The following is an 18,947-nucleotide window of genomic DNA, read 5'->3' on the forward strand; positions in this document are numbered from 1 at the left end:
GATAGCTATTTCATCATGTTAGCAGAGTGCAGGGGTGTATTATCATGTTGCAGCAGCACTTGATGCAACCTTCCTGGTAGTTTTTCTTCAATTGTGGCCCCAAGGCATCTGAGTTGTTGGCAATAAATGTCAGCAATTATAATTACATTTCTGGGAAGCAATGTGTAGTACATGACGCCTTCTTTATCTCACCAGACACATATCATCTTCTGTGGATGGAGTGTTGTGTGTTGAAATGACAGAACCATTTTCTTACAGTGCTTTCTCTAATGGCATTCTCTCCATTCACGGCACAAATCTTTTAGGCCACCTCAACTGTCTTTGCTCCTCTAACAAACAGAAGAATATATCCACCTGACACGTCATCTTCTTTAGCCCACAAATATCACAAGTTTTCTTGAAATCAGCAAAATTCAAGGCGTATTTACAGACATGGCACTCCAAATAACAAATTACAAATGATAAACAATCTCCTAACAATCCAATGTTGTGATGACGGAGAGAAACTTTATGAACTTTTGCATCAACCTACTGTTAATAGGATATGTAATGAATATGTTAGAGAAAATTTTGTAAAAAATATTCGGACTGAACAAGGCCAATATTGACTTAAAAACTGCTAACAATATGACATAAAAATCGGAGTTCCGAATGCAATCAGTGAATACAGAATAATTAGCCCAGATATCTTTATGACACACTGACTTCTCACTACTTTTAAGGAAGAGAAAACTTAACAGGTATTTGATGGAGAACAATGCAACTACACACACTTCTAATTTCTCAGAGAACATAACTTTTGTATGACTTGAGGCTTTCCCGGTGTATGATGTAAAATAACTTTTCTCAGGTTCTCAGCCAGGTGAGTTGGAGATTTGCTTCCAAGCTTTCGACGGCTAGCTCTGCCATCTTCTTCAGGGAATGGCAGGTGAGTTGGAGATTTGCTTCCAAGCTTTTGACGGCTAGCTCTGCCATCTTCTTCAGGGAATGAAGAAGATGGCAGAGCTAGCCGTCGAAAGCTTGGAAGCAAATCTTCAACTCACCTGGCTGAGAACCTGAGAAGAGTTATTCAACATAACTTTTATTTATGACAGAAATTGAAAGATAGAATGTATGTGACAGATGAATGGAAGGGCAATAATAGTGTTGACATTTTCATCATCATGAGACAAGAAGAGAATCGTCATTTAGAGATTGTGATATAAGTTATAGTAAGTTAGACTATGTGTTCAGAAAATTGTCTCATTTAATGACACAAGCTCAGTGCTTTACTGTCTTAAGACCACTGCTCATTTGGGAGAACACATGCTAAATTTTACTACTCGTATGCACTTCATCTACACAATGTGTGATTAGTATTAAATATATAGCTACTCTGTACACAATCCTTATACTTATGGCTTTTAAGGAACCCGGAGGTTCATTGCTGCCCTTACATAAGCCTGCCATCAATACCTATCTTGAGCAAGATCATATCCCACCTCCCTGAAATTCATTTTAATATTATCCTCCCATCTATGACTCGGCCTCCCCAAAGGTCTTATTCCCTCCGGCCTCCCAGCTAACACTCTATATGCATTTCTGGATTCGCCCATATGTGCCACATGCCCTGCCCATCTCAAAGGTCTGAATTTAATGTTCCTAATTATGTTAGGTGAAGAATAAAATGCATGCAGTTCTGCATTATGTAACTTTCTCCATTCTCCTGTAACTTCATCCCTCTTAGCCCCAAATATTTTCCTAAGCACCTTATTTTCAAACACCCTTAACCTCTGTTCCTCTCTCAAAGTGAGAGTTTCACAACCATACAGAAGAACTGGTAATATAATTGTTTTATAAATTCTAAATTTGAGACTTTTTTGACAGCAGATGATAAAAGCTTCTCAACCGAATAATAACACGCACTTCCCATATTTATTCTGCGTTTAATTTCCTCCCGAGTATCATTTATATTTTTTACTGTTGCTCCAAGATATTTGCATTTTTCCACCTCTTCAAAGGATAAATTTCCAATTTTTATATTTCCATTTCGTATAATATTCTGGTCACGAGACATGATCATATACTTTGTCTTTTCGGAATTTACTTCCAAACCTATCTCTTTACTTGCTTCAAGTAAAATTCCCGTGTTTTCCCTAATAGTTTGTGGATTTTCTCCTAACACAGTCACGTCATCCACATAAACAAGAAGCTGATGTAACCTGTTCAATTCCAAACTCTCTCTTTATCCGGACTTTCCTAATGACATATTCTAGAGTAAAGTTAAAAAATAATGGTGATAGTGCATCTCCTTGCTTTAGCCTGCAGTGAATTGGAAAAGCATCCGACAGAAACTGGCCTATATGGACATGAATAAATCAAGAGAAAATCTATAGACAATAGTCATGAATCTTGAGATAATCCATGTACTGATTATCAATAATCAGCAACGAAATGCAACAATGTGTGAAACACAATTCAAACTGTTTTTTTTTAACCTTGAGTCCAATAATAATGATAATGAAGAGTAATGCCGGGAAATGTCTGATTATACAAACTTCTGGCAGATTAATTTTTCAAGAATTTTAACAAGAAAAAAAGAACTAAGAATGATCATTACCGGTATCCAATTTGCATACCTCAAACATAACCAAAATATAAAGCTGAAACTTGAGATAACTGTTATAATTCAGTTAGGAGAGAGTCCCAGTATAAGGGACAATGTACACTAATGAGGGGAGGAAAAAAAAACTTAGTCATCATCATCATAAATTTGTTTTCAGTCTCTGAAATGAATAAACCGAAATCGACTTTTTGTCTGTCAGTCAAAGCTACTGAGTAGCATGAGATTTAGAGTTTGTTCAGAGCTTAAGTTTATCACCAATACATTTAAATTACGGATACATATTACAGAAGAAGTATTGGCTGCAATTTAACAGTAATAATGGTAGAGATTTTATAGAAAACTGGTGGCTAGTGCTCAAAGCAATATATGAGTATAACTCATCCAGTCTGACAAGGGAAGACATGTAGCACATGTCCCTGACCATGTTGCCAATTTATCACTAGCACACGACATTTTGCATGAGAATTCCGATTGAATCATTGTTCCACTCCTCTGCAATATGTTAGTTTTATACTTACTATCCCTCCCCTATCACCCTTAAAACTACTTCCTGTTTTGTTAGCTCAAAACTTGAAAATCAGTCACGTTAGGGGGTGAAACCATTCCGGAAGTTAACAAATGTAAATACCTCGGAATAACATTTAGCAGCGATCTCGGATGGGGGGAACATGTAACAGACACAGCGGGAAAAGCATGGAGAGCGTTACACTTTGTGATGAGGGTACTAAATCCAAAGAGATTGCATATAAATCACTAGTATGTCCAGTAATGGAATATGGTGCTGCATGTTGGAATCCTTATAGACTAGAACATATTAAGACACTGGAAAAGATTAAAAAATGGGCTCTCAAGTATTGTTGGAAAAATTCACCATTAAAATGGGACACACTCACGGACAGGAGAACGCGAATTCGATTATGCGCACAGTTTAAAACATACAGAGGTGAGCCTGCCTGGAGAGAAATAAAAAATAGGTTGCAGCCGCCAAATTACTCTTCAAGGAACGACCACTCTTATAAATTGAGGGAAAGAAGACAGAGGACGGACACTGGAAAGTTTTCTTTTCTCAATCATACTATCAGGGACTGGAATGCTTTACCTGCAGACTTACTAAAGGCTTTACCAACAACCAAAAATGTATTTAAAAATAGGCTTAAGGACTTTACTAATAGACGATAATTATACACAGTATTTAAAGGGCGTAATTTATATTTTATTATTGAAGTGTTCTATCAGTGAAGAATTATATTGTGTCAGTGAAGTGTGTTGTGTCAGTGAAGTGTATGAGTAAGTGAAACGTGTTCCTGTCAGTGAAGCTTTATAGTTTATAGTAGCAGTGCAAAGTATTTGAACAGTGAAATGTTTTTGAAGTGTTAGTGAAATCAGGATAGAATCAGTGAAATGTGTCGTAGTTCCAGTGCAGTGAGTGAGTTGACAGCGAAATGAGTGTAGTGTTGAAAGGTACTTGTTTACATATGAACATATCATACTCGTGGGTTTTAGTTCGAACATAGGTTTAAGGTACAAATTAGATTTACTTTAAATGTTATTTTAACTGATCGTACTTCATTTAATTTAGGATGTTCCCTGTTATTATTATTATTATTATTATTATTATTATTATTATTATTATTATTATTATTATTATCATCATTATTATTATTATTATTATCATTATTATTATTATTATTATTATTATTATTATTATTAATTATTGTTAGTATTAATTATTATTATTATTATTATTATTAATTGTATTTTTTATTAATTGTGTTTATTATTGTCTTTATTGAGTGTAATTAGTTACCACTGCCACCGGGTATATACCCATTGCAGTGTGAATAAATACATACACATACATACATAGCAAGACTAAGATGTTTCAACCTTCAATCTTAGTTTTGTTGTTGCTATTATTATAATTGTAATAATTATTGTTGCTGTTGTTATTATTATTATTATTATTATTATTATTATTATTATTATTATTATTATTATACACAGTGGTTACAAATTATTGGACGATTACAGAAGGGTATATTTTCACCAATATTGAACATAAATACATGATCTTACCGCCATTTGAAAGAGGGAAGTTTGAAGTTTTATACTGACCTTAGATACATTCGATGTAAGCCCCACGTGTAATATGGCAGACGTCCAGGCAGTGATCCATTCTTGCCAAACCCTCTCAAGCATGTCTTGTGTGACATTTCTAATAGCTGTGTTAATGTGCCTTCTCAATTCGGCCAACGTGGAGAAGTGGAGAAATGTAAACATTGTCCTTGACAAAACTTCACAGAAATAAATCACACACTGTGAAATCCAGTGAATGGAGTGGCCATGTGCAGAAGGTACTGTCTGTGTCTGCTGCACGATCAATCCATTGACCTGGTAGGTATTGATTTAGGAAAAATGGCTGATGCCACAACTCATGGATGAGGAGGAACAGGAGTTCATTTTCCAATAAGACAGAGCTGCTACACATTGGCGTCCGGAGGTACCTAAATCAACACCTACCAAGTCGATGGATTGGTCGTGCAACAGAAGCAGACAGCACCTTCTGCACATGGTCACCTCGTTCACCAGATTTCACAGTATGTGATTCCTTTCTGTTGGGATTCGTCAAGGACAATGTTTACATATCTCCACTTCCAGTGACGTTGACCGAATTGAGAAGGTGCATTAACACAGCAATCAGGAATGTCACACAAGACATGCTTGAGAGGGTTTGGCAAGAATGGAATCACTGGCTGTATTATATGTGGGCTCACATTGAGTGTATCTAAGATCAGTATAAAACTTCAAACTTCCCTCTTTCAAATAGTGGTAAGATCATGTATTTATCTTCAATATTGATGAAAATATAGCCTTCTGAATAATTTGTAACCACGGTGTATTTTAATCACTTAACTTTCATATTCTTTACATTCTGTTCTGTCATTATGACATCAATAACAATAATTTTTGGGGTTGCTCATCTGTCTCTTTGTTCTCTTTCGACACATGACTGCTAATGTTTTTTACTTTGTTCCAAAAGTTGATAATCAATAATGTTCTAATGCAGTAGTTCCCTATCTTTTGAGTGTCACGGACCCCCAAAATGTTTTGTATAATTTAAGCCAGTAATCATGTTCTCCTCATTGAACATTGGCATAATGTAGTAAATTAAACATCCTTAATAAATTGACAGCGATATGAAATTTCAGTTTTAGCTTTTAGATATATAATCTGAAAATATAAAGTTATTTTACGTTATATCATGTCTCTGCTGTGAAAAATGAAACCAGTTTCTTAGACTTACAGTAAGGTTATCAGTGGGATGGTTGATGTTTGTTTGCAAAGTCTGGCTCAAATTGTAGATACTTTTGACACACAAGTCTACCTCAACATTAAGTTTACTTCTACATTTATTCTTCAAGAAGACCAGAGGAGAAAATGTACCCTCACATTTATGTATGCTGATGCAAAAGGCATTAAGTGTTGTACTGCAATTCAGAGGAAACATCGAAATACATGGGTGGTAAGAATGCAAAAGGGACGTTGTAGGAAACACAATTGTTAAGCTCGAATCAGAAGATAATTCTAATAATTCTTATAGCCTCTCTTATTTTTTGAAGGCCAAACTATTATTTGTCATCAAGAAGAGATTTTTCATATAATTCCGTTGTTCTTTTCCATTGCAGGAAGGATAATATTCTTTTAATTTTAATGTCAATAAATGATTTTTTTTACACTTCCAAAGATAACAGAAGAGTGTTCTTCATGTGTTGCTAGAAAGTCACTGAGGGTGGGAAATGAATCGAATTCTCGAGTGAAAACTCAACAAGGCCACAATTTAAATTTCTTTATCATTGCTTCAGTCTTATCCTGGATAGTGAATAAAGTTAAATTTGTACCCAGGAGATTAGAATTTGAAAAACTAGAAATATCGAATAGGCATGCAAGACTTGCAAGGCAAGATAATTCCTTCAGACGAGCTGAATCCTATTCAACCCTGTGTCTCGAAAGTTTGAGAAAAACAAAAAAAAAAAAAAAAATATTCCAGTAAGATGATAAAAAATCAGAGAACATGATACAGTTAAGCTTAGTTAAAATACTGTTTGAAAATATATCCTAGTTCCGTGGAACTGCTGATCTAGTGCAAACAATCAGTCAGAAAAGCTAACTAGCGACAATTTTAAGGCACGTATTGATTCATACAGTTCAATTACTCAATTAAGTGACTTAGTTGTTGTACTGCTTAAATATCTCCAGCTAGCGACTCAAAATTTTTTTGCAATGTATCTGCTTGAAGTTGCAGAATATGTGGGTTGACTGGAGGAATGCACGCTCAGCTAGCAAGTTCAAATCAAATAATGTTAGTGGACAGCCTGTTCTTTATGGTGTCAGACAGATGCTGGCTGTCATCAACAAGTTGCCATGCTGATTGGTGCTACTCTTTATCCAGCACCTGAGGCACCTGCCTTTCGTCTTTAGTGTAGCTATAATTTTTGTCTTCTTGAATTGCAACAACTACCCATAATAAGTTAGGATTAAATGGGTCCGTCTAATGCTTATAAGCTTATAAGCATTAGACGGACCCATTTAATCCTAACTTATTGTACTTTGCTTATCGGTCAAAACTTCAACAAAATGAAAAATGAAATTAACTACCCATAAGTTCTCGTCCACAACCTCCTATGTCTCTAAATAACCTTACAAGGGGTAAATATATAACTTTAATGACAACAAGGTAGCAACTGTAAACTCTTCCCAACAAAAACGTGATTAAAAATTAACGTCAATAATAACAGAACTAATATTAATTAAATTGTAAACTGTGAACAATTAGAATGGAAGAGGTTCTTATGAATCATAAAAGTCAAAAGATGTTGTTTTATACAAATAAAAACGTGTTACAGTAGTATTAAATTAATAACTGTTAATTGACAGAAAAATGAAATATATTAGTCTAGAAAGGGCAAAAGCAAGATAAACATGAATTACCTTTTTTCCTTGTACGTTATCATGGCCTCAGCTATGGGGAGCTGAATGGTGGCACTTGCGCTGTGCAGGTATCGATGAACTCTGTTTAACATCTCTTGACAATCTGTCTTCTGCAGCTCTGCCCGTTCTAGGAGTTCCTTCCATGTCTCGGCGGAGAAAGCCGATGCGTACACGCCATCTAGACTGCTGAGGTAGCGAGCCAATGAGTTGTTTCCTGTATGCAACATTACATCTCTCATCTTTAAACACTTTCAAAAGTGAGATCTATTTAGATGTTCACTAACCAGTCTATAAAAATTTCCATTTCATTAAGTGGCAGTTGAAAGAAATTTAAAAAAAATGGTGTTTAAGTCACAAAATCACTGAATTTTAACATATAAGCTAACTAGCTTTTCACACTTCCAGAATGGTGCACACAAAAACACAAAACATAGCCCACAATGCATATACCCGTACAATACAGCAAGCTCTCAAAATACTCTTTTATTCCTAAATAAGTTCTCTACTGCAGTTTAAATGATAGTACTATAGCTACCCGGTACAAATTAGTGAACTTGATTTCGGACAGGGGAGTAGATAAAAGGATTGCGTGTTTATCCCTTGTTTTTTGTTGTTTCCCTAAGAGAGGGACAAGACTGTGTTATTTCGATCAAATACGTTTGACGAAATATAAAGAAATATTCTTCAGAATTATTCACTGTTGAATTAGTTCTCAACACTATACTGTATCAAGAATTAAAACCTGTACCACTATATCAGCCAGAGTCAACTGTTGGTTCTATGTTGTCATGTTTCTGCTTCTGTTCTCACTAGCCTCTAGAGAAGGAGAAGTATTGGTAACACAACAAAATAGAGAGGAGAGGTAGAGGAAGAAAGAGACGCAGGTTGGCACATGGTGGATTTAAGAACTGCTATTCCTGAAAAACTTGAATTATCAGAATGGATTTATCTTCTAAAGGGATATGCTGATTTTAAAATAAAAAATGTTAACATTAACAATTCTGCTTATTTATGTGATAAATTTCACGTTGCACCTTACAACCATTTAATACTTTGCAAGTTATCAATTACAGTTTTAAATTGTTCAATTATAAATAAAAATAAAACACCGAAGTTATATAAAAAAGATAATATGTGCTATTTATTACATTGTATAATAATATAGTACTGAAAGAAACTTGACCACAGCAAAGAAACTACTTTGATGCTTATTATTTCTAATAGCTTTACATTTAAATAACTGAAGAATAGGCTAATATATTAATAGGTGAGACCTTTGTGTGCATTTTACTTTCACCAGTTTTGCTATATTAGGAACCACTGCGTGAGCAACACTACGTAGAAGAGCACACTATAAATTATAATTCGACAGTTGATTTCCTTGCCGAGGTATGTTGATTTTTCTTAAAGAAAATTGCTACCATACAGTAAAGTTACCAGATTTTTTTTTTCAAAATTTCCGGAGACAGATATTGACATATAAAAAACTATTTTTAACAATTCCTGTTAGTTTTCCATTTAACTGTATTGTTTTTACATAATTTAAAGAATTAAAATAGTTACTCATTCTATTTACACACTAGAATTATTCATTCTACTTACTGGTACCTAGTACTTAAACTACTAGTATTTTTCAGAAAACTGAATTTTTAAGCTGATCTTTAGATCCCAATTTTGCAGCAAGTACCTGACAGGTTATGTTGGAATTAGTTAAAATAACAAGCATGCCTCGGACAGTTTCTGAACTTATTCTAGATTCCAATGAAGCATTACTTCCAGGAAGACACATATAGTTCAACAAACTTCTAGAGTTTAGCACAAGAAGTCATTTTCTCAGAAAAAATTTGAAAAATTTCACTTCATTTTGAGCAAAGAGCGATATTTTCTTTATTCCACATTCATATTTTCGTTCAAGACTCATAAAATTCACAAGAAACACTGCGAATTCTATTGTGGAATAAGAACCACTCCTTTTAAAAATGCCAGAAGTTGCTTAATTGATGATGGAATCATGTTCTGTTCTTTCCAGTAGGTAGTTCAGTTTTTTCTATTAGCCTTGATAACGCAATGGAAGACTCGACTACAGTTGCATCCTCATCTTCATTTTTATTATGGCATCATGAAAAAGAAACGAAGTTGTATTACCAAAATTCATCCACATCAATGCACAAGAATCATTAAGCCATATAATTGACACTGAAAATCTGGGGATCTCTGGGTACAAATTATTAAATCTGGGGACATTCTGGGGACGGATTTTGACCAGGGACAAAAATAAAAATTTGGGAACTATTCTCGGTAAAAGGGGACATCTGGTAACCTTGTGTTAGCAAATGTATATGGAGCCAAATATACTCAACATCTTTAATGTGAGAATGGGAAAATAAAACTCACACAAGCTGGTTCTATTTGTATATTACTGGTAGTCCTTCAGTTCCCTATCACTCTTAGATCAATAAGCTCTAAATTGCAGTTCTGAAGCAATGTTGTCTATATTATGATATGGTGTGGGAAATAGCTCGAAATTGGATTTACGAAGGTTTAAACTGTTAAACTTTGTTTCAAATTTCAATTGAAGAACTTCTAATATCTGTACATACTATTACATTTTTCAGATGATGCAGAAGACTCAAGCACTGATGTTAACTTAGAGAAAAATGTGAGGTATTTCTGTCAGTCAGCTTTTTCCACATGTACAATATTAGCTTAAATGCTCTAATTTTATCATACATCTCGATAATTATCATACCTTTACTCTAAAGGAATGTATTCAAATCTTTTAAATAACCTGACAACTCTACACACCCGCATAGTATCTTGCAATTATCCACTGGAATGTTTTAAGCATTCATTCATAACGTGGCTATCTCCTACTTTAGTTCAAAAACCCTGTTCAGGACTTCCTATCGGCGCAACACCATACCTCACAATGATATGGCAAGTCACTGTGAGCACTTGACATTATGGTATTTGTTGTCTTAATAACTACCTGTATTACATTAATAAGGCCGATAGATTTGGCACACAGCACATGGTGTCCTTCACAGAGATAAAATCTAGCAGCTCCTTTGTAATTTCAAGGTTTTCAATTACTTCTCTAATAAAAATAGCTAGCTGAACAGTATAAGAAATGTCTGTGCTTTCGTTATCACAAACAAATACGCAACACAAATATATATATATATATATATATATATATATATATATATATATATATATATTCATTCATTCATAGTGGCAGGTCTTTCCTGTTTCCTGTCTTCCTCTTAGTCTCCGCATATGCTTTATATATCTTAATGTTGTCTATCATCTGATATTTCTTCTGCCCCAAACTATTCTCCTGTTCATCATTCCTTTCATTGCAACCTTCAGAAGGTAGTTTCTTCTCAACCAGTGACCCAGCCAATTTCTTTTCCCCTTCCTGATAAGTTTTTTTGTTACTTGGTTATTTAACGACGCTGTATCAACTACGAGGTTATTTAGCGTCGATGAGATTGGTGATAGTAAGATGATATTTGGCGAGATGAGGCCGAGGATTCGCCATAGATTACCTGACATTTGCCTTATAGTTGGGGAAAACCTCGGAAAAACCCAACCAGTTAATCAGCCCAAGCGGGAATTGAACCCGCGCCCGAGTGCAACTCCGGTTCAGTAGCAGGCGTCTTGGCAAACAGAGCTACACCGATGGTTTTCTGATAGTTTCAGCATTATTCATTCTTCACCCACTCTTTCCAACACATTGTCAGAACAGGTCATATTGTCACACAATTGTACCTACACCGATTTCACCTTTCTGATAATCCTACTTGTCTGTGGTATAATAATCAAGATGAAGATATGGAACACATTCTTCTATACTGTCCATCCATAAACCACAAAAGAAGTAAATTAAAATCATCAGTACCAGTTGCAGAAGACACAGCTCTGCAGTATAATATATTGACTACACCCCAACTCTGGCTATTAGCAACAGACATCTATAATGAACACCGATCAAAATATCCCTCATTTCTCATGAAAAACAAAAATAGAATAGACTACAGTGGACTTTATGCTGTCAGCAAATAGCTGGATACATCAAGAAGATTGATTGATTGATTTCCAACACAGTTTCGTTTCTTATTCTGTCTGTCCATTTCATACGCTCCATCCGTCTCCATATCCATATTTCAAATGCTTTTAGTCACTTCTCTTCACATCTTCGTAATGTCCATGTTTCTGCCCTATACAATGCTACACTCCACAGAAAGCACTTCACTAGTCTCTTTCTTCAGAGGTCTGCAGAAGATGCTCCTTTTTCTATTAAAAACTCCTCTGTCATTGCTATTCTCCTTTTGATTTCTTATATATCATTCAATCATTCATTCATAGTGTTCTGCCCAAGGGCAGGTCTTTCACTGCAAATCCAGCATTCTCCAGTCTTTCCTATTTTCTGCCTTCCTCTTAGTCTCCACATATGATCCATACATCTTAATGTCGTCTATCATCTGATATCGTCTTCTGCTCCAACAAGTTGAACCTGGACATCTTCAGTGGGATTCTGACTATACGATATTACAGTCTTTGGAGATAAACTTGTTGCTAAAATTCTTGAATAAAATTGGATCAAAATTTCTCACATGCTAACAGTGCTGACTATCCTTAAATGGCTTAAGATTTTTTTGCTATAAGCAAAGAAATTCTCATGTTTAGCAATATGGCTGATTTCAGAGGCGGGTCGTGAGTTATTAAATTGAGAGTTCACAATGGTATATGAATAATAAAAAAAGACTACTGTTTAAACATTGTCCTTTTCTTACATACCTTAAACATCCAATAATTTAAGACAAATATTTCCAAAATACTGGAAATGAAACTCATTTCGAAAAGAGTCTGACATTAAATTTAAATAATAAATATGAAGACAACTACAGAGAAAAATCAAATTATTGTAGTAACAATGAGTAAAAGCTTGTAAGTCTCTGAAAATATATTTTGTAAGTTGTTTTCTATGAGTAACTGCAAAAGACCGATTGCACCACTCATATTCCTATAATCTGGAATATTCCTAGCACTGGTAATGTGGTCCTAGCCACTGGTGTAGCTCAGATGGCAAAGACGCCTGTCTTCTGATCCAGAGCTGTGCTTGGGCGTGAGTTAGATTTCCGCTTGGGCCTATTAACTGATTGGGATTTTTTACGAGGTTTTCCCCAAACATAAGGCGAATGCCAGGTAATCTATAGCGAATCCTCGGCCTAATCTCACTATCACCAATTTCATCGACACCAAATAACCCAGTAGTTGATACAGCATTGTTAAATAATCAACTTAAAAATGGTCCCTTAAAGAAGCATCTAACTCTGTCGAGAAGTTGAGAAGGACTTTAAAAACACGTGAATTGCTCGAATCTGCACTTTCATCGTGGTCCCAAAGTGTTAGTTCGAATGCACCACAAAAATTAATGCAGTTGACAATTTTAGAAAGCACATAACGATTTTCCGAGATTTGTTCATTACGTACCTTTATGTTCAGGCCATAAGCACTAGTAAGCTGTTGATGAATGTCCACTTTCCCTAAAATATTGAACTCTAGGAGAAAATAAAGGTATGACGGCACTTTCATGTTTATTTATTTTATGACTTACGTACACCAAATCACTGACACCAAGCTTTATCCAACTACGTTTGCTACCTTCTTTCTCAATAACAAGCATGAAAAACAATACAAATGATTGGTCATCTCACAGCCGCAAATCCATGCATTTCTTTCATGAACATCACATTAAAATTCCCTTTTAAAATCTTTGTTTTTGGATTTTATTACCTGCACAATATTGAGCTGAGATGTTACTCTACCACTTTGTTTTAATTCTAACTGCTTATCCAACGATAAATTAGAAAACAGCAGTTTCTTTAACTCACTAACTATGCTAGCCATCCTCGCAGGGTGCCTGTGCACGAATTGCATGTGCACATGTGATAGCTTATAGGAAAACTACCCCCCACCATCTCGCTTCTAAGAGTCAACCAGTCTTTCTCCCAGTGATGTGTCACAGCACGTGCTCTTAAAAAAAGATGACAAATGCAATCTTTCTGCCGCAGTGCAAGAATATTTATCCTTTCTTTTAGAGCACTCGGAAGCAAATAATTCTATGACGTTCTTTTTCTATTGTTATATATATATATATATATATATATATATATATATATATATATATATATACTAACACACACATACATACATATAGAATGTTATTTTACTACATTTCTACTGGGGGTTCACGTGCTCAAGTGCTCTAATAGAGTAACTGCGCTGGGTGATTTATTGTACTTGTTCACAATTTGTCTTCTTCATCATCATCATCCTGAATGTGTTAGGTTTAGAAGCCTTACTGTCCTGTCCTGGGAAACTCAGCAATGAAAGTGTTCCTGATCTATCCATCTTGACTTTGGATGCCCCAGTCCTGTTTTCCTTTACCTTTGTATAATAATGCAAGTTTTGGAAGTGTGTTGTTAGCTATTCCCTTGATGTGTAGCAGCCAATGTTGTTAGTATTTTTTTATTTCCCCAACGATGTTCTTGGTTTTTAAATTATGGTCAATATCCTCATTTTCTTTTCTATGTAAATGATGCCATTCTTCAGTATTTGCCATTAGTACTGTCAACAGCCTTCAATCCTCCTGACTGCCACAGCACGTGGTTTACAAGCTGCAGTGTCTAGTTCTTGTGATTAAGTTCTCTATTATTATATTTCGGAGTCTTGTGAATCACGCTTAAAAATCCTCCCAACAGATAATACATTTATTCAACTACACTCTGTATTATTCTAGTCCTGGTATTCGCTATCTCGTTTTCATTCCTGGAATGTTGGAGAACTTGCATTCACCTTCTTGCTTCTCGTTATAGGTCAATGAAATAGGTAAACACCATGTCGATCTATTTATAATCATCTATTCAGGGACAAGGACAGCATGCAATTTACAAGGACAAGTCATTAAATAACATGAATTTTATTATAACTATTTTACAAGAATATATACAGAAAAAGTGTTTGCCTTATTTTTCGACATAGTTACCCTGCTTTGCAACACACTTGCTCCACTTGTCCACAAACTTTTAGGATGCCTCAAGAAAAAAGCTTTTGTGCAAACTTCTGATCCCCCAAATGTTCTTCCAAAGGGCCAAACAAATGAAAGTCCAATGGCGCCAAGTCCGGACTGTATGGTGGATGTTTCAACACCCCAAATATAAAATCACTTATTGTATCCATTGTATGCACAACTGTATGGGGGAGGTGTTGTCGTAAAGCACCAATACTCCTTTTGAGAGAACTCCCCAGTGTTTTGATCATAGGTGGACTTCAACTTGCTTACCAACATGTCACTATATCGAGCACCATTCACAGTTTGACCCTTTTCCTGGAAGTGTACCAATATAGGGCCATTGACACCCCAAAAGATTATCAGCATGATTTTCCAAGTGGATGCCTGTGTCTTGAATTTTTTCTTAACTGGAGACGACATGTGTTTCTATCTCTTCAATTGTCTCTTACTCTCTGGTTCACAATAGTGTACCCAGAACTCGTTTCACTTCCTCTGACCACAAAAAACGAATAATGCTTCATTGTTTTTCTGTTGTTCAAGTCAACATTGGAGTGGTCATGTTGGTACAGGCCATTGAACAGGCACATACTGCTCGATCGTCACGACATCTATTTGGCGTGTTTAAGTGAGGGGTTTGGACTTTTTCCATTGCTGGTTGTCACAATCAAAAATTAAGACACAACGTTTCGAAGGGTGGTTCTCCCTTCGTCTTCAGGTGGAAGGAACGAGAGAAAGGAAAAAAACCTACTGTTGGGATCGTTACGTACAGCTATTCTGTATGACTGATCAGTCATACAACGTTTCGAAGGGTGGTTCTCCCTTCGTCTTCAGGTGGAAGGAAAGGGAGAACCACCCTTCGAAAAGTTGTGTCTTAATTTTTGATTGTGACAACCAGCAATGGAAAAAATCCAAACCCCTCACTTAAACATTAATGATCTACCATTGCTTTCCAACCCCTCATTTAGATCAACATCTATTTGGCGCATTACTAAGAAACCATTTTGTGTCCGAAAATAGAAATTTTCGTTGTGCATAAATCTCCATGAAATTTAGAATACAATTCCTGTTATTTAATATCTTGCCCTGTATTAAATATTCTGAGGAAAAAGTCGAAGGTTACAACACATTTTGCAGCTGTATAGGGTAAAGCCACAGTATTTCTGTGTTACATATGGGACTTTTGCAATACATTTTCTTGAACTGGAATATAATTGACAGTTTTTAAAAATACAGACTCACATATAATTCAACAGAATGCTTTTCCTTACATTATACCAAAGTCAGGAAACCAAAATCCCATTTCAATGCAAAACAAAAAAAAAAAAATTAATAAAATTAATAACTGTATGTACGGGAAAATCACCTTTTATTAACTGGTTTATTTTCACTTCATTTTTTCTAAAATTACTTATAGTTAAAAATTTTTTTTGGTGCTCAGCATTACTTTATAATATTTTATTTTATTTATTTTATTTATTTATTTCATCAATCATTGTTCACGTCATGGCGAATTAGATGTATTCCAGTTCTTAATTCGCCATCACTCTCAATACAAATATAACACAAACTAATACATAATGAACCTATAAGCATCCTCTGTTTACAATAATAATAATAATAATAATAATAATAATAATAATAATAATAATAATAATAGTAATAATAATGGTACACAACTAATAATAAGTATAGCTCTTGTATTTAAAACTCCTACCTTAGCTTTTTCATTTTATGCCGAATCTCTTAAGAATTATTCTGTTAACTTAATTGACTACTCTTCGTAGTTTCTTATCTTGTGACTACTCAACATTTATAATTCCATCTCCGTTAGAGCTTTGACTTTCTCTTCTCATCTAATTTTAGCTCTAAAAAGAAATTTTCCTAATTTATGCAAATTGCTGATGTTTAGGTGACCATTCATTTTTTTATAACCTACTATAGTATTTATTTGTAGAAATTTTTATCTACCCAACTGTGTCTCAAATCATTCGTTGCCTGGCACTTTAGCGCAATATGCATTGTGTCTTCAGCTAGTCCACACAAAGGACATTTATCCTTCTCTACGTTCCCTCTCCTATTCTTGAGTCTCCAGATACCTAATCTCCACCATGCCATTCCTGTTCTCTCTTCCCTTGAATTTAGTCTAACATATTCTTCCTGTTCCCAAACTGCTTAACCTCCCTATAATATTTTAGTGATCCTAGGTCTTTAATATTACTAAAAATATCTTGTCTCGAACTTTCGTTTGCCCTCTCTTTTACTATTCTTCCAATAGTTTTCGTGTTTATAGACCCTAGTTCTCTCCATAGCCAATTTAGACCTAATCTGCTTATTTCTCGTTCCAGCTCCTTCAGCCAATTCGATTTCCAATTAGCGGCTTTCATACAAAAGATACATGTTTTCATAACTGCCGAATCATTCCTACACAGAATATTACCTAAATATTTGATTTTCCTTTCTAGAATGATTCCCAGACTCGAATCGATTCCCATCTCTAGTAATGCTGCCAGATTATAAGCATTCTCCGGTATTCCTAGAAAATTTTTTACACATTTTAGCTCTTACTTAATCGATGTTTCTGCTGGATAACCTACTACCTGAGATCTCAATATTATATATAATATCTTTGATTCTACTAGTGCATTATAGATGTTGACCAAATTCTTCACCCCAATATTCGGCCATTTATTTAGGCTTCTGTCTACTGCTTGGAGTGCATTTTTACCTTTATTCAGTGCCAATTCATTTTGCAACTTCCAATTTCCCCTACTGTCTATTATCACTCCTAGGTATTTGAATCTGGAAACACAATCAATTGGAACTTTATTCACGTACCATTTCTCTTTCTTACTATGCACGTTGCCCTTTTTGCAGATTAGGACTTTTGATTTCTTTTCGTTTATTTTTAGATCCCAAGTTTTACAGAAGCTATTAATTTCGTTAATCGCCTTTTGAAGCCTGTTGACCGAAAATGTTCCAATAGCGCAGTCATCTGCAAAAAGTAGTCCCGAAATAGGTATGTTATCTAACACTGGGCAATGAGAATTCACATTTGCTACATTATCTAAAATATCATTAATAAATATGTTAAATAAATAAGGGCTCAGGTTACAACCTTGTCTCACTCCTCTCGTTTGCTCGATCAATTTGGACAGATTTCCATCTGCTAGCCTAATCCTAAAACCCACATCTCTATACACTGATTTTATATTTTCTAAAAATAAGGAACTGATACCAATTTTTTCCATCTTGTACCACAATTTCTCTCTGTTAATTGAATCAAAAGCCTTTTCTAAATCAATAAAGCACCAGTACATACAACCTCTTTTAGAATTTAGATATTTATCAATTATGGTTTTAATGATTAAAATGTTATCACTTGTTCTTCTCATTTCCCTGAATCCGCTCTGAAAGTCAGAGATGATATCATACCTCTCCATCCATGATCTTAACCTTCTTGTTAGCAGACCTGTATAAATTTTTCCTAAGCACGATAAGAGTGATATGGCCCTATAGTTATTCGTATCTTTCTCGTCCCCTTTCCCTTTGTAAATTGGCACAAGTATTGCTGAAGCCCACGAGTCCGGGATCCTGAACCTTTTTCTCATTCCGTTAAACATTTTCACTAATATTTTTAACCAACTCTCCTTCCTACTAACTTTTTTCCAGCACTGAATGGGAATTCCATCTACTCCCGCAGATTTCTTATTTTTTAATTTAAATATAAAGTCTCTAAGTTCCTCTAATTTAAAATCCTCATCGAGTATTTCATTATATCTCTCATTTATGCCCGCACCACAGGTATATGGACTCTCAGCACCCATACATTTTCTCATTAATTTATTGAAATGTCTCAGCCAATCATCTTCCCCAATTTCATTTGTCTTTTTCTCCCACTTCGCCACCCGTTTAATTTCCTTCCATGCTGCTGATATGTTATTATTGCTAATTAATACATTCAGCTTGTTAAGCTCATTCTTTGCGAAAGTTTTCTTTCTTACTAAGAGTAGGTCTTTATATTCTTTTTTCAGATATAGAAAAGCTTCTTTATCATCTCTACTGTTACTCCCTCTCCACTTCCTGTATGCCTTCTTATATCGCTTTTTGCTTTCTATACATTCCAAATCGTACCAACTCCTATTTTCTATCTTCCTTTGCCCATTTAAGCTGTGCATCATACTTCTACTAGCTCTTTCGATACTGTGGTAGAGTAGTTTGACTGCTTTATCAAAGTTATTATCAATTGCTTCCTGTATTCCTATTTGTAGTAAT

At 35.0% G+C, this 18,947-nt stretch overlaps 1 protein-coding gene across 5 annotated transcripts in view; it reads right to left on the minus strand.

The window, feature by feature from the left end:
- Positions 1-18,947, minus strand: part of KrT95D (phosphofurin acidic cluster sorting protein KrT95D) — a 1,059,178-nt gene that overhangs the window by 68,066 nt on the left and 972,165 nt on the right. For all 5 annotated transcript variants that reach the window (XM_069825465.1, XM_069825491.1, XM_069825473.1 and 2 more), the window contains one exon: positions 7,595-7,808. In XM_069825465.1, the coding sequence (XP_069681566.1) occupies positions 7,595-7,808 (214 nt within the window). The remainder of the gene's footprint in view (positions 1-7,594; positions 7,809-18,947) is intronic.

Source organism: Periplaneta americana, chromosome 1 (assembly GCF_040183065.1).
Source record: "Periplaneta americana isolate PAMFEO1 chromosome 1, P.americana_PAMFEO1_priV1, whole genome shotgun sequence".
NCBI classification, from domain to species: Eukaryota; Metazoa; Arthropoda; class Insecta; order Blattodea; family Blattidae; genus Periplaneta; species Periplaneta americana.